The sequence below is a fragment of the Lygodium microphyllum genome, chromosome 30 (genome assembly GCF_053477565.2).
Source record: "Lygodium microphyllum isolate KBCC chromosome 30, Lygodium_microphyllum_v1.1.10, whole genome shotgun sequence".
In the NCBI taxonomy this organism is placed as follows: Eukaryota; Viridiplantae; Streptophyta; class Polypodiopsida; order Schizaeales; family Lygodiaceae; genus Lygodium; species Lygodium microphyllum.
In genome coordinates, this window is record NC_141164.1 from 89,257,974 (window position 1) to 89,281,820 (window position 23,847).

General features: G+C 37.7%; 1 protein-coding gene across 1 annotated transcript in view; it reads right to left on the minus strand.

Moving 5' to 3' along the window:
* Window positions 1-22,181, minus strand: part of LOC148010092 (uncharacterized) — a 47,826-nt gene extending 25,645 nt beyond the window's left edge. Inside the window, exons 1-5 of the mRNA XM_087672861.1 lie at window positions 22,099-22,181; window positions 21,928-21,990; window positions 21,779-21,841; window positions 21,544-21,690; window positions 21,422-21,478 (exon numbers count right to left, since the gene is read on the minus strand). Of these exons, the coding sequence (XP_087528987.1) occupies window positions 21,422-21,478; window positions 21,544-21,690; window positions 21,779-21,841 (267 nt within the window). The 5' untranslated portion in view covers window positions 21,928-21,990; window positions 22,099-22,181. The remainder of the gene's footprint in view (window positions 1-21,421; window positions 21,479-21,543; window positions 21,691-21,778; window positions 21,842-21,927; window positions 21,991-22,098) is intronic.
* Between the last annotated feature and the right edge of the window lie 1,666 nt (window positions 22,182-23,847).

The following is a 23,847-nucleotide window of genomic DNA, read 5'->3' on the forward strand; positions in this document are numbered from 1 at the left end:
GTTCATAAATATGACTTAATATACCTATTAACACACTTGTGGCATGTAAGAGAATTTAGTATGTAATGTTCAAGGTTGAGAGGCTCCAACTCTTCTAGAAGTTAGTTCCTTCTAAAATTTAAACATTCTAGAATCTAAATCATTATCTTCAAAAGTACAAAACTTTCAAACTTCTTGGGTTGCCCTTCATCCAACTCAAGTGCTTTGAACTATATTGACTCAGCAACCTTCAAGATCTTTGGACTTACACAAGCACTCAATACAACAAGCGTGAGAGATCAAATCAACAGGTTGCAATCTTGGAGAGTCAAGCTTCAACTAGAAATCTCCAAGTATATCATAATCTTTCTACCCATTCTTCCTGGTTGAAACTACTCAAATGCTTTGTGTTGTTGTATAGGATGTGCTATATAATCGTATAGCTGTTGTGAGAGAGAGACAGAGAGAGATAATCCATTGTTTATTTCTCCATGGTTTATTGTTGGAGCGTGCAGATCACAAGAGCAAATGCCATTGTTGAAAAACATTTACCTTGGTACTGCAACACAGAGAGAGAGATAGATGGAGAGAGAGAGAGAGAGAGAGAGAGAGAGAGAGAGAGAAAGAGAGAGAGAGAGAGAGAGAGAGAGCTTTGCTTGCTCACTCTACCATCACGATTAATCACAAGAGGTAAAAGGGCAAGATGCATTGGCATGAATCCTAGGAGGTCAATGGGCAAAGAGACAGAGAGAACATGCACACGACTTAGAGGTTCAGGAATTAGAATGGCACGAGGCACACACAGAGAGAGAGAGAGAGAGAGAGAGAGAGAGAGAGAGAGAGAGAGAGAGCATGCATAGTTTATGACTCTGTAGAAGTTCCAAATAACCGCATGCTGCTAGGTGCAGAGGGAGAGAGAGAGAGAGAGAGAGAGAGAGAGAGAGAGAGAGAGGTCCAAAACGGTCATGGGGTGTTGGGCGCAGAGAGGGAGAGAGAAAGGTTCAAAACATTCACGGGGTGCTAGGCGCAAAGAGAGAGAGAGAGAGAGAGAGAGAGAGAGAGAGAGAAAATAAGAGAGAGAGAGAGAGAGAGAGAGAGAGAGAGAACATGGGAAAGAGAGAGGGGAGAGAGGAGAGGAGGGGAGGGTAGAATATATATATATATATATAGAGAGAGAGAGAGAGAAGGAGAGGGAAAAGAGAGAGAAGGGGAGAGAGAAAACAGAGGGAAGGGTAAAAAAGAGTAGATAAAGATTTAAACATATATAAAATACATATTGAAGTATAAAAATTTATAAATAAGATATTATTTTCTTGGGAAAGTTACTATATGTGTATCCTTTACAACACGTGCATTCAAGGCCTATTTATAAATATCCTTATCTATAAATTTTTCTTAAATAAAACATCACATTTTTCTATTCAATCTGTAAATAACCCCTTTATATTAAACCCTTTTGTATGTAAAAAATGTATTAATATTGTATCTTAAAATACCTTATTTTGAACCCACGTGATGCACACCTATATTCATGAGTAACTTATCCGAGAGTATTTGTGATGTCTTTTATGTTGATTGATTATTTTCAAGCAACGACTCTTAAAAATCTAGTTTTTTATAAGTCAATGCACTACACATTTTTAAATTTTATATTAGGCTTCTAAAATTTGATTTTTTATGTTATTGGAAAATATAATTAACTATGTCAAACCTTGTGTAATCTTCATTACTTGGTACACGTGGTTTTATTAAAGTGCAACCAAATGAAAATGAGGTATCACGATCTAAGCATAGAAAGGTAACCAAGAACCATGTATCTATTGTTTTTAATAATGAAGTCATTGATTTAATAAATTAGGAATTTTAAAAAAAAGATCAACTTGTAGGAGATATGGAAATGTTAAGATGTCAAAAGGCTAGGGTAGATTGGAATGAAGCATGGACTAGAACTTTCGATTGGGCATACTTTGATCGCGAACTAGCTAGAATATTTTGCAGATTTTGTAAATAAGATCCAAAATGCAAGTGTGAATTTGGTGAATGTGGCTCAATAAATATCCAAATTAGTACATTCACTAATTATGCAAAAACTAATTCCCATAAGCTAGCCACATATCACTGTGATGCCAAAAAATATTAATAGTTGATACATTAGAGAAAGGAAAAGATAAAACGGATCATGCATGTAAAGTTCTATTTTCCATTGCATATGAAGTAGCAAAGCATGACTTATCTTTTTGTACTTATGAACATAATTTAGAATTACTTGAGGTCCTTGATTGTGAATGCGTTCCTATTGAGATGTATAGAAATGATAAGGCATGTACAATGTTTATACAATATATTAGTGAATCTATATTTAAGGATCAAATTGCTAAGATTAAACTATCTCGTTTTTTTAGTTTAATGTTAGATGAGTCTACAGATATAGGAAATAGGCAAAATATGATTGTCTATTTTTATTTTTTGGATAATTATGAACATGTCACCATGTTTCTAAGGTTAATAGAGCTAGATAATGGCATTGCATCTTGTTTGTATAATATATGCATTGATTTTATGTTGAAATGTGGGCTAGATAATTCTAAAATGGCTTATTTTGGCTTTGATGGTGCCTTTGCAATGATTGGTTGTCATATCAAATTATCTACTAGGTTGAAAAGGGATAATCCATTGATGGCAAATATTCATTGCATTGCCCTTAGGACGAGCTTATGTTTAAGTTGATCCAATCAAAAATTTTAAAATTACACAAAATATCGATTCATGCATGAACTCAATTGCTTCTATTTTCTCAAAAAGTGCTTGTAGAACTAAAGAATTAGAGAATTTACAAGAAGAGTTCAATTGTGTGATTTTACATTCAAGTCGTAATCACAAGGTACGATGGCTTAGTAGACAAATTCTTGTAAAAAAAGTGTGTGATTCTTATGAGGCAATATTAGCATATACTCAATTAGAAAATATGTCTCTTTTTGATAAATTAGTAAACGTAGAGTTAATGTATAATTTACATTTTTTATTTGATGTCTTTAATAGATTAGGCATATTGAGTATAGTTTTTCAAAGTGATTTTGTGGATGTTACAACCATAGCTAGTTTTATAAATACTTAAATAAGAGCATTAGAAACGTTTTTTGTTGATGATCCCATTGTTGATGTAAACACATCAACAGATGACAGATATGATTTTCACATCATACTTGGTTATGGACCACCAGATGGTCAATTGCATGCTCTTAGAGCTTCCATTCCAGGTAATTATTATAGGAGTATTAAAATCTTAAGAAAATTGGATGGACCTGATTGAGATGCATGCATCACATTTCAAAAGTTATTCGGATTAGGAAAAAAATGAACTCACAAATGGGCCCTTAAAAATAATATAGTTTAAGATGTGGGCGTTTTGGATTGTCTAATAGGAAGGCTAGATGTTGACATCCATAGAGGGTAAATCTTCTCTCTCCAAATCTTGGGTTTTCTATTAAAAAAAGGGGTAGTGGGGGATTAAAAAAAGGGAGAATGAATAGTACACAATATTTGAGTTTCTCTCACCTCGTATTTTCCCCCCTTTTTTGGAGAATTTTCAATTTCGGTTTTTTTCCCTCTCACGAAATCAGTTTGACCCAAAATTTGAGCAACAAACCACTTTCCCTCTCTTCTCTATACTCGTGAATTTTTGTCTCCATTGAAGCTCCCTACTAAGAGTAATTAGGGTTTTGAGTGTTTTGCTTACCTATGCACTTTCTACTCCACGCAGTTCCAGATTTTGGGCAAAACACAGGTGCCCATCTCTCTTTGCATTTTCTCTGGTTTGCTATTTTTTCAATAGGGTTTGATGTCGTTTCTTACTATTGTTGTTGTTTTATTGCAACGGTTGTTTGGGGCAGGAGATAGAGGTGCTCGTCTCTCTCTCCCTTCTTTCCCCCCTCTCTCTATGTGTTGTTTCTCTTTTATGTTGTGTTTTCAATAGAATTTGATGTTGGTTCTAATTGTTGTTTTCTTGCAGAGTATATTTGGAGCAAGAGGCAAAGGTGTTAATCTCTCTCTCTGTTTGGTTTTTTTTTTGGCTGATATATTTTCAATACAACACAATGTTAGTTCTAACCCTTGTTGTTGTTTTGTTGCAGAGATCATTTTGGGTGACATTGCATAAGTGCTTATCTCTCTCTCCCTCTCTCTTTCTCTGTGTATGTTTCCTATTTTCTACTATTTTTTCAGTATACCTTCATGTAAATACTAACTCTTGCAAAATTGTCTTTTGCAAAGATCAAATTGGGCAAGATTGGATAGGTGCTCATTTCTTTCTCTCTCCCGCGTACTCACATAAACTCTCTCTTTCTTCCTCTCTGCATTATCCCTTTTCTACTATCTTTACAATAGGGTTTGATTCTATATCTAACTTAAGGATCAATTGTTGTTGCAACACTTAACATAAGGTAGAGCAGAGATTCTGTAGCTCAATTTACAGGTAAATCCACTATATTTTGTGGTGCCAAAATTTATTCATTTAATTAGTGACTTTTATATTTGATGGGATTGATACTTTCTTATGTCCATCATTTCCAATGGGTTTTGATTAGCAATGATTCGATCTTATCTTCAACAAATCGGCTTATAGGTAAATTGGCTCTGTTTTGTATTGCTTCTATTCATGCACTTATCTAGATATTTTTTGCTAAAAGGGATTCATGCAAGTATTTTTGTTAAAAGGGATTCATGCAGGTGTTTTTTTGTACATGTAGGTATTGTACAAGGTTTAGGTGAAGCATATAATTCTCCATCAACTATTTTGATGTGGTGAGTGATTCCTTTGTTTGGATGATATGGATCTCCTGGAAGTCGATGGTTCAAAAATCCTCTACTTTATTGGTTGTATGTGTCCATTTGGATCTCCATGCCAATTGGCAATGATCCACGAAACTCTTGTATCATATCATCCATATAACACACAATGTGTTGAGTCTTAGAATATCTCAGGTGTCAATCCAATGTGTCTATTAAGATTTGCATGCCATGTGGCTGCTATCCTTGTAACAACTACTCTATAATACCCACATTTCATACAATGTATTGAGTCAAATCAGACTCCTCTTCATTATAATAAAATTTATTTTGGCAAAATTCTCTGAGTATTCTTGTGCTATTCTTTTCATTATATTTCATGTCAATTGTATGATTAAAGTGATGACTTGAAATTAAATCTATACTTTGTGTTGATATATATATCCACATGCATTTCGATATCGATGTTTATGTCTCTTTACAAAAGTGTAAATATCTCTTAATGCCATGTTGAATTGTATGGCATATTAGTGATTATTGGATAGACTTAAAATGCTTATTATTTAGGGGTTAATACATACTTCTTTACATCTAATATGTAGGTTATAATGCCTGAGAGAAGGACAAGCATTCTCTCGATAGAAGTACGTAACAGAAAAGATGAAGAAGGGAATCGGATCATTGATATATATCATTGCTCGTCTTGGGTACATATGCGTCCAAGTATGAAGGGAGCTTTCAAGGTGAAAGCATCAACAATTGCAGATGTATCAAAGCACTGGAAGGGTAAAGTTTTAGCTCTCAGATAAAGGAATTTTGATTCTCACCATGAACAAAGGCATTTGTACAATATGTATTCATGCAAAAATAAATACACATTGCACCCACTGTGCCCTTTCAATGAAACATTGCAAATAGTAAGTATTTGCAAATCATTGAGAATGAGAACTTTCATGATACCTATGTAACAACTTGTCTTTTATTTACAGAAGCATACCCTTCGGATTGCTGTGAGTGGCAAAATGTTGAGAGTTTCACTGGTTCTTTTAAGTGTTACCACCTCGAAATTGGTAGATTGCTCTTTGAGGGGCGTACAACTAAGCAACTCGCAGAGGACCTTGTTTTTTTCTATGACTCCAAGTACATATTACCCAAGGGGAGTCGAGAATATGGAACACTTGAGTATATGCACATATCGAATCTCAATAGCATAGAATGGCCATTGTGTAGTAGCGACATTTTGCACATGTGTAGCACAAAAATTTCCGCTGACATATTGAATTCTATGAAGCCAAGCACCGGCTCAAAGAATGTACATCTAAGCTGGTTCATACCGATTGCAATTTTTGCATACATTTTCAAGGAATATAAGGGTTTGAGATGTACACTACAAGGATATCAGGCCATAGCGACGCGGATTAGCGACGATAAATAGCGGCGTCGCTATTTACGTTGCTATTAGAGTCGCATTTGCGATGTTATAAGTGATGCAAATAGCACCACAAATAGGGACGGTACCCAGAGCAAAAAAACGCAGGCCGAAACCCGAGCGCATTACATTTCGCACATTCACGAAAGAGAGCGAGAGGGAGAGCGACCATCTTGCTGAGAGGGAGAGAAAGAGAGAAAGAAGGCTTCTCACCACCACTGCCACTGCCGCCACCGCTGCCACTGTTCGCGAAGAAGAGGAGGATGTGTATGGAAATGAGAGAGGGAGAGGAAATGAGAGAGGGAGAGGGAGAGGGAGAGGGAGAGGGAGGGAGACATTAAACATAATAGGAAAATGAGAGAGAGGGAGAGGGAGAGGGAGGAAATGGGAGAGAGAGAGGGAGGAAATGAGAGAGGGAGAGGGAGGGAGAGAGAGAGAGAAAGAGAGAGAGAGGGAGAGGGGGAGGAAATGGGAAAGGAAGAGGGAGGGAGACATTAAACATAATAGGAAAATGAGAGAGAGGGAGAGGGAGAGGGACGAAATGAAAGAGGAAGAGGGAGGGAGAGAGAGAGAAAGAGAGGGAGAGGGAGAGGGAGAGGGGGAGGAAATGGGAAAGGAAGAGGGAGCGAGAGGGAGAGGGAGGGAGAGAGAAAGAGAGGGAGAGGGAGACATTAAACATAATAGGGAAATGAGAGAGGGAGAGGGAGAGCGAGACATTAAACATAATAGGAAAATGAGAGAGAGGGAGAGGGAGAGGGGGAGGAAATGGGAGAGGGAGGGAGAGGGAGAGAGAAAGAGAAGGGGAGAGAGAGGGAGACATTAAACATAATAGGAAAATGAGAGAGGGAGAGGGAGAGGGAGAGGGTTTTCTTCATTGCTTAGTGGTGCTTTTGTTCATTCTTCCAAGGGATGGTAGTCCTTATTGGGTTCAAACATTTGATCTACCCATGTAATCATCTGACTATCTTGCATTCACATCATAAAAATGTGAGAGTATGTGCAATTAATCAGCTTCAAAATCCATTGATAGGACTCTATTTGGAAAGGTACCACTTAATTGAGTCTAGTTGTATTGATCTTGGTTATGGTTATCTCTACTTGATAGTTATTTCTTGTAGGGTGTGTGCTTTTGTACTTTTTTTATTTTTTAAAAAACATATAAAAAATTAATTGATTATATACAATCATTGGAAACATAATCAATTTATGTATATGTTTACAACTATGAATCCATGTCACTTTGAAATGTTTAGAAGCCAATTGTAGAACTTAGTATTAAAATCTAGTGTGGGACAAGCATCAAGAAGTCGTGGGAACTTTATCAAGAAGGATAAGTATTATGCAAAATTGAGTAGCATTGTTGCTTATGCTAGTCTACTAACAATATGTAGTTCCTCTTCTAGGAGGATTTTATCAAGAAGGGGATAGTCCACGATGGGTCATGCTAAAGCCTTACCATGCATAGTAGCAAGTGCGTGGAAGGAAGTAGGGGTTACATAGGTTGGGTGCCTTTGAGATGGCCAAATGGCTCATTAGCTCGCCTCCAAGCTCAACCATCTAAGGGGCCAGGTTGGGTCTCTTTGAGACCGCCAAATGGCTCATTTTTCTTTCAAGGTAGTCATTAGCTAACCTCCAAGTTCAACCATCTAAGCTCGAGTATTAAACAACCATTTCTCAAATTGGCTTCATCCCCAAGCTTGTTGTTTGATCTTCTCCATGTCGAGCACATCGTATTGATAAAGCACTTTATTTAATGTAACTATTAAGAATAATTCTTTGGCTTCCTCATTAGAGATATGTCATTTAAGATGCTCTAGAATCTCATCATAGTGTTGGCCAAGATGTTATTACTCCTTTCAAGTTAGTGGATAACCTAGGTATTCCTCGTGTTCTTTAGGCTAGGTGCCCATGTCAGCATGGACATAGATACGTGCAAGCAACTTCAACTTAGCATCCAATTATGTGAGACACTCATCTTCATTCCTATTTTCTACGTTCTTGCTATAGTGTTCTTTCTTCTAGGGTTTTGACTATGGCTTTGGACTTTAGCATGGTGGGAGGTTTTTAGGACAACTTGGGCAAGATTGAAGGAGTGTACTATTACTTATGCTTTTAGGATTCTTTTGTTTATCCTAGTCACAACTAATGGTTGTAATTGTTCTATTTCCACCCTTAATGGGACATCATATGCCTTGTTATTAGTGGATTGAGTTCAATCTACAATAGTTGATAGCACTTGTTTGCTGCTTGGAATGCTTGGAACTTTTAGAAGCTTTCAGAGGTCTAGTGCTTTTGGGAGAAGTGAGAATGAGGATATCTATGGATTGGTTGTATGTTAGGGCTATCAGCTTCTTGCTTGATTTGATGGAATCCTTTTTATTGCTTTTACAATTAATTGCTACTATTGTTGTTTCTTTAGCCTCATTTTCTCCCTCTTGAACAATGAAGGTATGGACTTAGGAGATCTTGCACCTTCACCTAATTTGACAATTATATTATTGGAATGCTCATTAGGGATCTATTTCCCTTCTATCTCCTTGTGGAGCTTTCTTAGATCATGTTGAATAATGTTACTAGGTTGTAGTGATTTGATAGTCTCTTTTTTTAAAGAGTCAAGCCTTTCTACTAGTTCTTCTTCATTAGGAATATTAATTATGGATGCTAGCAATTCTCTCTCTTTAGTTGCTAACTTTGGAGTTTTATCCCGTTAAATTATAGATGGCTTGTCCCTAGGAACTGAATGTTCATTTTCAAGCTTTATTTTATGCTTGAGGGGCAGGGGTGTACACATAATAAGTCATCTATATAATGTGCATTCAAAGGGTATTAAGAAATAACCTTTCTTTACATGATATAAGGCCATCAAATGATCTCTTTTACTTTACTAAAACTATAGATTTTTTTTCAAATTGTAATAAAAAACTCCATTTGTAAATATAATACTATATATTTCACTAAATAAAAACCCTTTCCTTTGAATGCACATGGTATCTTACATTTCTATAAGTTGTATCCCTCAAGGTTTTATACTTAGGTATTTTTTCTATTAAGGAGGTACCCATGTGAACTACGACAAAGGTGGTCTTGTAGGTGGCTTGGGTAATAGCAACCAATTATTTCACTCCTTATTTTGATCTTCCACAACCGCTTGATTTGATTTGTGCTTAGCTATTATTAAAGATGTAATTGTGCACCCTTTTATCTATGTTGACTTTGATGTGGTTCTTTGTTTCCTCATATTGTTTCACATATACAATTCTTATGTTTTTTGTTTGCTTGCCAGTATACTTATAGTCTTTTTCTTGCCTCCCGTGTTTCTTTTTTAGCTCTTTCCTAAGCATGCTTTTCTATTGAATTAGCAATGCATGAACTTCTATTTTTAAGAACTTGAGATGTGCTGTCATGCGAATTATCGTCCTTCGTGTGAAACCTCCAAATGCTTCATGTTTTGGGTCAACTATAAGATGATGAAAATAGCACAATAATGATAGTAGCACAGTGGTTCAAAATAACACTTTTAGCTACATGATTATGTAAATAAAACTTCATTTTGGTAAGATAAGGTTCATATAAGTTGCAAAGGCTAGTGTTGTCAGTACAAGATATAGGCCTTATACTGATGTTAAAAGCGACAAAAATGTAAATAAAAAAATTTACCCCCGTCATCGCAAAAAGTGTCATTATTGGCGACGCCATAGAATAGTCGATATCAGTGTCGTTATCAACATCGCTATTTGCATTTGTGATGCTGATACCGACGCAAATAACGACGCTCTGTGACGCTAATAACGATGCATGTAGGTAAATTTGCGATGCTAATAGCGACAATAACAGGGAAAAAAAAATTTGTGGCAGGTCAATAGCACTATGTGCTTTATTTGGGCCATATAAAATAGTTTCTGCACTGTGTATAATGCTCATGTAGACAAAAACAAAGTGTACTTAAATCATAATACTGATGCATGAAATTAATACATGATTGCATAATGAAAGCGACTAGTAAAATCATGACAATACATAGAAAATGTCTATACAGATTAAGTGACCAAAAAACAAGGGTGTGTGAGCTCTAGGGATCCAAGGGTGAGCTATATATCTATCCTCGCCATCCGAAAGCTCATCCCGCCGCAAAGGAGCATCGAACAGATTGTGCAAAAAAAGAAACAACTATACATCAGTCCACCATACAATAATACATTCTAATTAAACATGGTAACTACGAACAAGAAAGATGAGTGACTTACAGGGCTACCACGTCTATACAATCGATCGACCAATGCAGTGAGACCGTGTCTCTCTACATATATATCGAGTCTTAAGGCCGTTCGGATTGTGATTTGTAATGGAGTGGTGCAAGGAAAACAAAATAGTAATTATTAGAAACATGATTGTTAGTACAAATGATATTGCAAAAAAGTAAGCAAGCAAAACAAAAGAAAAACTTACAAAGTTTTCCAGATATGCCCTATTACCGCCACTCCAAAGATGATGGACCACTCTGGCCTCTAGTCGTGCCCTCGCCACCTCGCGCTCTTGACTCCAACGTCCTGGAGAATTTGTAGCCTCCTCCCTCAGGCGGCGCTAGTCATCCACATTGTCAAGTGTTTTTTTGAAAGCTGAAAAGCCCTAGTCAAACTGTAGTTAGGTTTGATTTTTGCTAGCTTAGTTGTTTGCGTGACAGTTTGTTTTGTTATTTTGTAATTGGATTTCTTGTGTTTGTCTAGCTTAGGATTTGTTTCCATCATTTTGTTTGATTTGTTGAGTGTGAAACTTGATAGTCTTGGTCGAGCTTGGTATTTTTTTGGACAGGATGAAGCTTGTGTGTTTATCAATAGCTAACGAACATTGAGGAGCTAGGTATGTTTTCTTATCAAGACTTTTGCACATCACAGGGGATAATGGATTCACGAGCACTTCACATTATATTTATTGATGCACTTCACTCGAGGGTCGTCTCCTATTCCTATCAAATACTTCCATGCCATGGGTCGGGATTAAGCATGCTTTGCATCATCATTGAGCACTAGCACGGCATAAGGTCCGCTGCAACTATATGTAGTAAATCTTAGATGCATGTGCACATGAGAGAGCACCTGTCATTGAGCACGCACGTTTCTTGCACGCACCATTTGGGATATTCATCACAAGGTTAGGAACCTCTGGTTGAGAGGGTAAGGTGGTTGGGAGAGTTCGAGGGTCGTGAAGGAAGCCATCAATTTAGAGAAGGGTTGTTCATATTTGGTCAACATCTTGAGAACCACTATTTTCTAGAGTGTTGGTGAGATTATGGGCGGGTGGAGCAGAGTATATCATACCTTCTTATGAGAGTTGAGAGGTGAGGATAAGGAATTTTAAATTAATAATGAATTCTGTTTGCATCTTGCATGACGTACGATCACATCTAGATAGGCTAGGCACGATTCTTCAATGCATACATTATTTTTGTGTGTAGCACCGATTGATTGGTTGCATATCATGGATCCAACATTGCATATTTTTCTAAATCATGAATGGTTGTGCAGCACGGAGTTCATTTCAAAAAACCATATTTCTGCTAGGGCACATCGCATAAAAAACAGGTTCATATCGAGAGAATGCTTATTTTGAAGACTCGAGGATCAAAGAAAAAGATCGTACGTTTTACATCGTCAGCGAGTATTTCTTGAAGAAAAAGAGGACACGTGTGCTGAAAGTGTATGAAATTACAATAACAATAGGCCAAGGAAGGGAATAAGTCGTCCAAGTTAAAAGATGGAGAAAAATGATATAATTTACGAATATCAAAATTTTTCCTCAATTTTGATGGATTTTCGTAATTCTGTCCACGTTGACTTGTGGATCTGATGCATTCCAATCGTTTTGAGTACCCAAATGACTATATTCGGAGTTCAAATGACGAAGTTATGATCCAAACAAGTTGAAAACAGGCATAAAGTAAAAAAAACGAAAATAGTGAAAAGTAGTAGAAAAGCAAAAGCAAAAAGCCTAATGTGTGTGAGTATGGATAGAAAACTATATAAGGAGAGGACATTGAAGAGTTAAGGGCCTTTCCCCTTGATTATGATTGTATTTTGTGAGAGAGGAGGAGGGTCGCATGCTAGAGTGAGATCTTGTCATGCCAATTCGAAAGTTGGAGCTTTTGGGTGTCAAAGCGCCGAGCATCAGCTCAAGGTTGTTAAAGTACGAGAATATAATTCTCTTTGTTTGTTTTCGAGTTATTGGTATTTTCATTGTATGGTTGTGTGATGCTCTACCCGCATACGGGTTTTAAATTTTTTGTGAGCTCTAAGAGGCATTGTTTTTAGTCTTGTTTCGTGGTGTTTTGTCAAATATTTTAATTTTTCAAGTTATGTTGTGCATTCGACAAAGTCAATTACCCCAACCGGCACTCCTTAACATCTCGTTATCGGGTTGTGAGAGAGACTTGCTCTTGATCACTGCTCGTGTAATAGCGTCTAGCCACTCGAGCTTTGCAGCCCCACTCTTGAGTGCCTTGCGTGCATCCGATCATCTGTGTGACATATATACACGCATGCAGTCCATCATCCAGCCCGTAGAAAATCTATCTGCTTTGGCTGGAACCGGAAACTCCTCATGCAAGGATGCTACTATGTAGTCCTTGCTCCCCTCCAGTATGTTTTTCCAATGATATAAGATATTGTGCTGAAAAACTTGTTGGCACCACTCTCTCATGCGAGCCATCACTCTCCCCTCATCATTCCTGATGATGGCTCCTCCTGACCTATTATCAACAAGATAGGCATATCCCTCTGGGGTATGCCTAAGATGGGTCCTCTCTCACCTGCATCCACGCTCCTGGGCATATCCAGGAGACCCTTGTACATCCAGTGTACCGACTGGTGTAGTATCTATCAGTGTAGCACCCATAGGGGTACCACCTGCAGACAGCTGAGTAAAAGCCGGAGTAACTGGAGTAGACGTCTCCACAGGTGTGACAAATCCTGGAGGTGACACTTCTAAGCCATTAGTCAACAAATCCTGGATCTCACTTAAAATGCATATCTTATGTACCCTTATAAGCAATTAGTCAACGAATTGAGTAAGTGGATGCTCCAAGTATGAAGTATCCTATGGTCCTATGTTAATCTCCTGACACAACTCTTCATATACTGGAAGGTCGATAGAAATGTCACCACAAAAAGATGAGTCTATCTCGTTCTCAAAGAATTCTTGGACTTCTGTATTTCCATCATTGTTAGCTGATGTTGACTCCTCTATATGCTCCAAGATTTCGGTGGCCACCACCCCTTGCAATATCGACCCCTCTATTTGCATATTGTCCTAATCTATTCTCGGAACATCGCTTTGATCATATACTCTCACACCTCGGGGAGCTGAAGGTATAACATACTGCCATTGAGGTTGTTGGGGGTTTGGATGGAAGATTACCTATTCACAAACACGTACAAGAGAGATTAAACTATTTATGACATGTACCATGTCATAATACAATTAACAAACAAATGAGTTTATGCACTTGTTCACAATGGGCCAGCAACACAAAGGTGTCCCACAAATCCGTCCATTTTTTTTCGGAATCTAGTTTGAAAAATCTAGATGGACCTCGTCGAACTGTTGCTCCAGCTCCTTCAAGTACCATTTTGAACCATTGCACATCGAATAGTATCATGGAGAGACTATGGTAATCCACTGTAACAATAATTTGCAAGTTTCCAAAATACTCCATCCCATCTATAATCGTGTTTGGATCTGTTGCTCGTCGTCGGCTCTCCAGCTTGAACCTTTGCCATGATACCATAGTCTATTGTGGAGCGCATTTTGTCAATACGCTCCACGTGAAAATGTCGTCTGCGTGACCACACTGCATTATATATTTTGTACTATACATTGAAATACTCAAATTAGTTATCGCATATAAAATATAGATACAACAAATCCTAAACACGTCATCACCTTTGGACTACATCCCCTCGAGAATTCCCACTCCTCAATTGAGACCTCCGCCCCTTCGCAAGACGCTACGGACAAAGCTCCATGCAACCATCGCATTGACATGAACCGCGGTATCTCCTCCATGCCTTCGGGATATCGAATCGGTCGATGGCACGTACTACATTGAAATTCAGATCACGCTTATTCTCGAACTTTCCTAGTGATCTGGTACCTGGCGAGCCACGTCTCCATAGAGGCATGGTGCAACATACAAAAGCAATTCACCTTCTTCTCCATTGCAAATCTATAATTTTTTCTACCCCATTTTCAACCACCACATCTCCGGTCAGTATATCATCATCCTTCAGCGACCATAGCATTTTGTTATCTAGATCTACCATTGGTAGCCATTGTGAAATATGCACTAGCGCCTCAGACACCAACCAACCTTTAGCCATGCTACCTTCTGGATGAGCTCATTGTCTCACAAAGCCTTTCAAGGTTTTCATGAAGCGCTCCAAGAAGAACACCCATCGCGTATGGACATGTCTAGTAATCTCCACTACATCTACAAGATGCACAAGAAGGTGGATTTGTATAGTGAGCATGCTGGTAGGTAGGTATTTCTCAAAGAGACAGACCGTCTTCACTGCTCTCCACCTCGCGAATTCAATAGAGAACGTCTTAATCTCCTTCTGTGAGATCTATTGTACTAAAGTCAACAGCCTGTAAATGGCCCCACGTATTTCTGGAGTAAGGCATCCTGCGATCGCGATCGGTAATACAAACTGCCACAAATGAGAAAGAATTATGAATAATGGCTACACTGCAAATAGCAAAATGTGTACGCAAATTATAATCCATTCGTAGTACAAACCTGACATATCTTATGCCAGTCATGGGATTTTAGCCCTAATAATTGGTCGTCTTTAGAAAATGCAGACCTAAGAGAACGCATCATACCCGTCGGAGTGAGGATAGACTTGATTGCTTGCTTCACAATGTACACTTCTTTAGTGGACAAAATCCAAGGAGCGAGAGGTAGCTGCACGGGACCATCAGCACTTGACTACAGCCAAAACACCTCCATCTTGCCTATCTCTTTCAAATCCATTCGTGCCCTTATAGTGTCTCTCTTTCCTGTGATGTGGTTCCATAGCAAGCTGCCCACATTCTTGAAAATATGCATGGGATCCAACAAGTGGTTGATCGGTAAGTGGGTCCAATATGGCAACTTGTAGAAAATTGAGAACCATTGCATTCCATTTGGATGTGACTCCGCATGGACCATTTTCAGCTCGTACCAGCTTACAGCATTCATATGTGTTGGAGGTCATCCAAGAAAACCTTCCTTGAGTTCATGACCCTCTGGCAAGAAAGCGGCGTGTCCTTGATATACCATCTTCTTCATGGTTCATGACCTTTGGGAGTCTCACTATGGCCCGCACAATGGACATGCATGATAACCTGAGATAACCAGACCTATTCCAATACCTCTATCCAGTGAATACAAACTTGAACGAGATAAAATATAGATATTACCAACAAGAATGAAAGCTTATTTACGTGAGCACTCTCCGAATCCCGGAAAGTCATGCATCGTCCACATGAGAATGGCTCGAATATTAGTGGACCGTCGACTATCGCACTTGCCCATATCTTGCATGGTGACCCTCCCCTCCCACAAAATCTTAAGCTCATCGACTAATGGACGAAGATACAAGTCCATATTTTTTACTTTATAGCGGTTGGGGACGAGTAAGCTAAGGATTAGATATCCTTTCTTCATAAAAAGCCATGAAGGGATATTGCAGTTGACAAGGACTATAGGCCACACACTATAAAAAAGTTGAGCGCAGACTGAAAGGATTCACGCCATCCATTGCAAGACTAAGCCGAATATTCCTTGGCTCTTGGGCAAAGCCTGGGAAGGTAGAGTCAATGTGGCTCCATGCGCGTGAATCCGCTGATATTCATTGAACTCCATCTGTGGACCTATTCTGCGCATGCCACGTTGTCAAGCTCGCCATGCTGGACGTACGAAACATGTGGTTTATGCGGGGGATAAGCGAAAAGTGTCTAAGAATTTTTTGAGGAATGGTTTGCCCTTGCAAGTCCTGTTGATACCTGTGAGCACCACACTTTGGACATATCTCCATAGCCTTGTATTCTCCTCGAAACAGTATGCAATCGTTGATACATGCATGGATGCTATTGTAGTCCATGCCAAGATTTCATAAGACATGCGTGCATCATCACGAGACTCAGGCATGATATTTACAGGTGATAATATATGATATTTTAGTAACCTTTAAAAAATCATAAAATACCTTTAAAAAGCACAAATATTTTTAATGATAGTGCCAAAAAGAAAATGAAGCGTATGTACAAGGTACCTGAACAACTCGGTCACACTCGCATCGCTCCACCCGTATTTTTCTTGCATACTTCGGAGTGCAAGCAATGTCTTCAGGTGAGATACTCGGCACCTATCATATAATGGTATGGATGCTTTCTCTCTAAGTGGATCAGAAGTCTCGATATCCATGGGAATCAATACATCAATCATTACCTCCATCTCAGGCTCCAAGATTGTAGGTAGGTCTAGAAGGTTGCCTGTTTCCTCTGGTATTGACGGTATAGATTAGGCAGTACCTTCCAAGTGGTGGATTGGCTTAGGCACTCCATCCATCGCACGCCCACGAACTCTTCTAATTAGCCGCAAAGGGTGCACTCCTCCTTAGGACGAGATGTCACCTCCCTGGATAGAAAATTTACCAGCCACACCCAATCTTCTTGTATATGGTATTCAATTAGCTTGCGAGTACAATGCATGATTGATATTAATTTTTCTTACCGTTTGCTAAAAATCCAAGATCGTCTGATCAATCATCTTAGATTGAAACTCGCCGAAGTGTCGTATGTGTTCTATAGACAATCGACGTTTTCGTCTACTTGGCAGCTTGCATTGAGAGCAAGGACATGGGACATGCTCATTAAGATACGCCTCGCGATCTTGAACAACAAGACCTTCATCATTTTCCATTTTGTCTACGTTACGATAAACAATTTGTTTTTGTTATCATTCTTTTTTATTTTCTTAAATTGTTTGAGAAGGGATTTCTTCTCTTGTAACTCAGCAAAAATTAATGTACATAAAGTCTCCACCCACCCACCCACACATTAATATATATATGTCGGAGTGTTTCCCATCTCGTGGTGTTGCATCGGACCTCGCCACCACTCTCTCGTTGTTTTTTATCCATTCATTATCTCTTCTCCTTCCATCTCTCTCTCTTTTCCCCTTTCTTTATTATGATATATGTTTATTCCCTCTCTCTCGTTCCTTCTTATTTTTTCTTTTCCTCCCCCTCTCTGATTTTCTTTAACGATCACGGCTACGACTACGACAAAGACCATGACAACGACCACGACCACGACCATGACCACGACCACGACCATGACCACGACGACGATGACCACGACCACGACTATGACTACAACCATGACCATGACCACAACCACGACTACCACTACCACTACCACTACCACGACTACGACCATAACTAGGACCACCACATCTACCATTACCACTATCACTACCACGACTATGACCACTATAATAAACAAAAGAAGAAGAAGAAAAAAAAACAACAACTACTACTACTACTACTACAACAATAAACAAGAAAAGAAGAAAAAACTACTACTACTACTACAAAAAAAAAAAAACAAGAAAACTAAACAACAATAAACAAGAAAAGAAAAAAAACTACTACTACTACAACAACAAATAACAACAATTAATTTCCTTTTCTCTCTTCTTCTTCCTCTCTTTCTCTCTTTTCCTATCAGGTTTAATGTTTTTTTCTCTCTCCTCTCCCTCTCATTTTTTTCTCTCTCCTCTCTCTCTCTCATTTCATTTTCTCTCTTTCTCTCACTCTCTCATTTCCTCTCCCTCCCTTACCCTCTCCCTCTCATTTCCTCTCCCTCTCTCAATACACACGAATTATACAAAAAACAAGTAAAAGAGAGAGAGAAAACTCCCTCTCCCTCCCTCTTCTTCTCCCTCTCCCTCTCCCTGCCTCATTTTCTCTCTCTCCCTCTCTCTCTCCCTCTCTCTCTCTCCCTCTTTCTCTCTCATTTCCTCTCCCTCTCTCAATACACACGAATTATACCAATAACAAGTAAGAGAGAGAGAAACACAAAAGCAAAGCAAGAATTGACAATGCACTCACCGTAAAGGCTCGAAGAAGGGTTTGGCGGCTCCTGTTCGCGACTGCGGCTCCTCTTCGCCCTCCGTACACCTCCTCCTCTTCTTCGCAAACGGCGGCGGCGGTGGCGGTGAGAAGCCTTCTTTCTCGCTCTTTCTCTCCATCTCAACAAGATGCTCTCTTTCCCTTTTACTCTCTGTTTCGTGAATGCGCGAAAAATGACACGCTCGGGTTTCGGCCAACATTTTTTCGTCTGGGTACCGTCGCATTTACAACCCTAATAGTGTCACCGCTATTTCTCCTCGCAAATGACCGTCGCTATATCCTTATATCCTGATAGTGTGTGGGAGGAGTGTGGGAGAAGAATAAGATTGATGTGTATGAGGAGTTCAGCACATTGGAAAAGCTTCAAATGCAGGCCTATGAGTGTCAATAGTATACTTAAACTTGAGTCATTGGAAATCCTTAAGGCAATGACTCTTTGGAAGCCTACCTGCTATCCATGCTAGCAAATGGTACATGTAGGACCTTAGGGGTAATGGCAAGAGAGAGGAGGAATAGAGCATGTCTTATGGGAATGCTTATGCTTGAAGAGGACGTAAAGTTAGTCTATAGGTGGCTAAATTTAGATGGCTTCTTTAAAAAAAAGGATGGCTGCATGGCGTGGAAAAAGCAGGAGAGCTTCAAGGCGCACGGGAAAAAAAAGGCATGTCTATGCTTTCGACATTGGGAAATTCTTCAGTTCATTCGCTGCTTTTGAGTTCCTTCAAGATCATTTGAATAATCTCAACCTGCGCATGAGGAGAGTGGACCCTAATCTGGGGGAAAAAGCTCCCATGAGGAGAGAGGAGGAGGATGGCTTGGGCACTGAGGCGGGGATTGGCTGTTCTCTGTTTTGGTACACTGAACCTTAGTCAATAGTGGAAAGCAAAGGTGCTTATTGTGATGAAGCAACACTGGAGAAGACCTTATTTCCGAGACACGAAAGGCACGACTGGAGGAGGACTACCCTCTCATTTATTCATCAATGCTAGTAGGAGAACGGACAAGTGGACATGGCCATGGCAGCCCGCTGTAGGAATTTACAATCCTCGAATGATGCGGCGAGGGAGGGAAATCTGAGTATTTGGAGGAGGCCAAGATGCCTGTAGAGGACCTATGTGCGTAGGCCTAAACTGATCATGCCGAGGATCAGAGAAAGAAAGTGAATTAGTCATCTCCTGGAGCATACGACTAATGAAGAAAGAGGAACAGGCGCATCAGGATCAGCCGAGTGTTAAAAGTGCAGGTGAGGCATGCTTTACGTGGACAGCATGAGGAGATTATAACAAGGAGTTGAGAGGAAGAGAAATGAGCTTTAAAGGCTGTATTGTAGGGAAGGTGTTGCATGTCGTCTGCGGACTGACAAAGATGATGATGGTTGGATACGTACACAAGGAACTTTCAATCGATCCCCATATAGGAAAAAAAGGGAATTCCATAGAGAATTCCCAATGGAGTTTCCTAGTTGAAAATACATATAAGTGGGAAAAGTAAAAACTAGGGAAAATGGAACATTTCCTAGTGAGAATAAGTAGGAAATCACATAAGACCTTTCCTATGTAGGAAATATTTCCTACATAAGAAATTCTTACATAGGAATTTCCTATGTAGGAAATATTTCCTACATAGAAAAATACAAAATTTTCTATGTAGGGAATAATTCCTATATAGGAAATATTCCATATATAGGAAAAAATTTCTAGAGGTGATTCCCTAGGTACTCTCACTAGGAAATCTCTTATTTTTCCTATTTTTTACATTCCCTACTTATATGTACTTTCAACTAGGGAATTGCATGGGAATTCTCTTTTTTCCTTATCACTTTATCTACTTTGCCCTTACTCTTAGACATGCTAATATCAAACAAGAAATTACACAATAAATTTTTAACTAGAAAATTATATAGAGAATGTCATCATTTCTAAGTAAGGATCAATAACATACATCTAATGATAAAAATAGATTAAACAAATTAAGACATCAACATCTACTTCTAGCAACCAAAAGAAAAATAAAAATACTTTTAAAGGAGCATAGAACTAAAAACTAATTAAGCAACATGTGTGTCTTGATTGTTTTATCCCTTAAATCTCCAATATGTTGCAAAGCAATAAATGTTTGAGTAATCCCTCAAATCTCCAATATGTTGAAAAGCAATAAATTCTTAACTCAAAGTAGAAGTTATGCTAGAACTTCCACATCATCTAGACTAAGCACATTGCTATTTTTGTTTAATACAACTTTGCCATTTCCTAGTAGCCAATAAATAATCTCCTTAATCATATCATCACTTGTTGGCTTCTTTGTATCCTTAATCAAGACTCGAAAGCTAGCTTCAATCTTTTTGAGATTCATGTATGTACTCTTTAAAGAAAAGTACATATCATGAATTGTAGGCACACCAAGTTACTTCAAAAGTATGGTTTCCATGTTCTCTTTTGTCATATTAACCTGCATTGAATAACAAAAAGAGAATAAGTAACTTATTATACTAGGTATAGATAATTAAATGGCACAAATTATAATATGAAAAGCCATAAATTTAACTACATATACATATATATACATATACATATACATATACATATACATATACATATACATATATATATACATATATGTATATATATACATATATATATATATATACATATACATATATATACATATATATATATATATATACATATACATATATATACATATATATATATATATATAAACTATAAAAAAACCTACTCTTTAAGCATCATTTGAAATGTTAATCTCAATGCCTTGGTTTGAGAGATCTTTAAATTCCTAATTTAAATAAAATAAAAATATTAGATTATGCTTTTCATGTATGACATAAACAAAAATATAAACATTTACATCTAGCACCTTTGGTTCTTTTTCGTTGATAATGGTACCTCGTTTCATGCTCCTTCGTTGCAAAAGATCCTTCATCTTCTCACTTGGCTAGTCAACACGTAAAATAAATAGTTATGTAATAAATCATATCTTTAGTTATTCACTAAACTATAACGCTATTGTTCTCTCACAAACATATATCAAATACCTTCCTCTTTCTTTGATTTTTTCGAGATGTTTCATTAATGTCATCATCTGGATTAGCCTACATTCAAAACTAAAATTAGTAATCACATTAAAAACATTTATATAGAAAAAAAAGTTACATACCTTATCATTGCTTGAACTATGGATACTTTGTTCCAGAGTTTCTTGACGTTTAGTTGAGTACATTATTTTGTCTAAACCATGTGACAATAACTTTGAAAAGCTGGCACAATTTTCCATATCAAGTGTCTCATCTTCATTTTCAATATCCTACATTTTAAGCATGTAAAAGATAATATTATACTGTTAAGAACATGAATCATATGGTCAATCTTAAATTTAATATAAAGCAAAGAACCTCATCGGATGTATAACATTGAAATTCTTCAAAGCTCTTTTCTTCCTCCACGAACATATTCATCTATGGGAAATGAAAGTTAATGTATAAGTATCTGTATAAGAGACATTCTCAAAGAAAGTTATTAGATATGAGCTTAAAAGCATTACCTACAATGATAAATCTGTTTGCTTGTATTGTTGTCCTTCAAAGGAGCTACTTTCTTCAAGAGGCTACATCAACAAAATAAGATCATGTGTATACATCAAATGTCTCCAAAATATATGGAATCAAGTACAAAAATGATAAACATATAAGATTACAAGATATCTTTTCCAAACCTTGTTCATTTGCAATATCATCCATGCTAGGAACGTATACATCAAGTTGATTAGAATCAATAGTAGCAACATATGGTTCACTCTGCCATCAATAGACACCCCTAAATGAGTATGGGAGGAATAACTATGAACATTTTAAACTAGGCAAAGAGACTAATTAAAGCTAGCTAATCACAAAATTAATCACCTAACAAAGCAAGATGTAATATATGTACAAATTTTAATTTTCAAAGTTTAGTAGAATTAAAGACATATACCTGTATCATGATTTGAAGAGACATTAGGGCCAATGACCTCCTTAGCTTTCATTGTTCCATTATCTCTTGTACCATCATTTGTGAATTTGTTACCTTTATGTACACATAATAAACCAAAGTTTAGAAACATAAGAGACTTGTATTTTTTAAAAAGAAGTGCTATATCAAACTAAATCACTTAATTTCTTAGCAATTGGATTAGAACACATGAATTAGTAATAAAATTAGGTATAAATTTAGTTATTAGAGTTAGTTACCTTTCACTTCTTTCACAACTAAATCCACAAGCCCAAGTAGTTTGGGATCCTCACTCATCATTTTTTTCAAAAGAGCCATCATCTCTAGATTAGAAGTCGACATGGCAAACCTACATAGGCATGGTAACAATAAGAAAGTGTTTGCAATGCATGTTAGAAAATGTAAATTACATTAAGCAATACAAAACAAAAGACTTCAATAAACATACCGTCATAATGTTTGAAAATGTAAATTACATTAAGCAATACAAAACAAAAGACTTCAATAAACATACCGTCATAACATTGTTGCCTCATGCTCATGCGAACGCCACATGGTAGGTACAATCTTTCTTTTATTGTCAATTGCAATTGCTTTTGTTTTGAGTACTTGCCATTGCTTTTTCGTGGATACACATAGCCACCAATCCTTCCAATCTTGTTCCTCTATTCTCACTTTCCAAATATTTTCTTGCAAGTGTACATTAGTTAGCCAGCCCACTTTTACTTGCTTCATTTCATAGTGTATTGCTCTTATAATGGCACATTTGAGGTCATTTGGCTCGCATAAAGCATCTAGATGAGACTTCATATAGACAACATCATTTTCCTCTAGCCAAGGAGGAATGCAATCGATGCAACCTATCTTAATCAAACGTGACCTTAGTCTCAAATCTTTTGTCTCATATGCGATGATATTGTTTCCATGTTGAAGTGGAATAAATTTGTGTAACAATGATTGTATTGGTCTAATACAATCCCATGGAAATGGAACAAAACCATTTTGCAAGACACTCATACCTGTAGTGGTATCCACAACTAGACTTTCATGGCCACTTTCAACCACAATACATTGTCTGTAGTAATAAGCTCCAAAAAATAGTTTCACTTAACCATTGCATTCAAACGAAAAAAATGATGATATGCATGCTTTCCAATGGCCAACATCTATGCCCACTCTGGAGTCTTCATCGCATCTTACCACCACTTTATCTCCCACTTTATAAACTTCTCCCTTTAGAAAAACCTTTTTATATTATGTCACTGTTTCCACCTCTATGTTGAAGCTATGATGAACATATCTCTTTTCTTCATTAGTTGCATCCCTGCGTCTTAACTTCTTTGCTCTTATGGTTATTCCCTTTGTTAGAGCTACGTCTCTTTTGCATGCACAATCATTAGCCTTTTCTAAAAAACTCCATATTTCTTTTGCTTTCTCCACACATGATACATGCATGAGACCTGATGCATGCCAT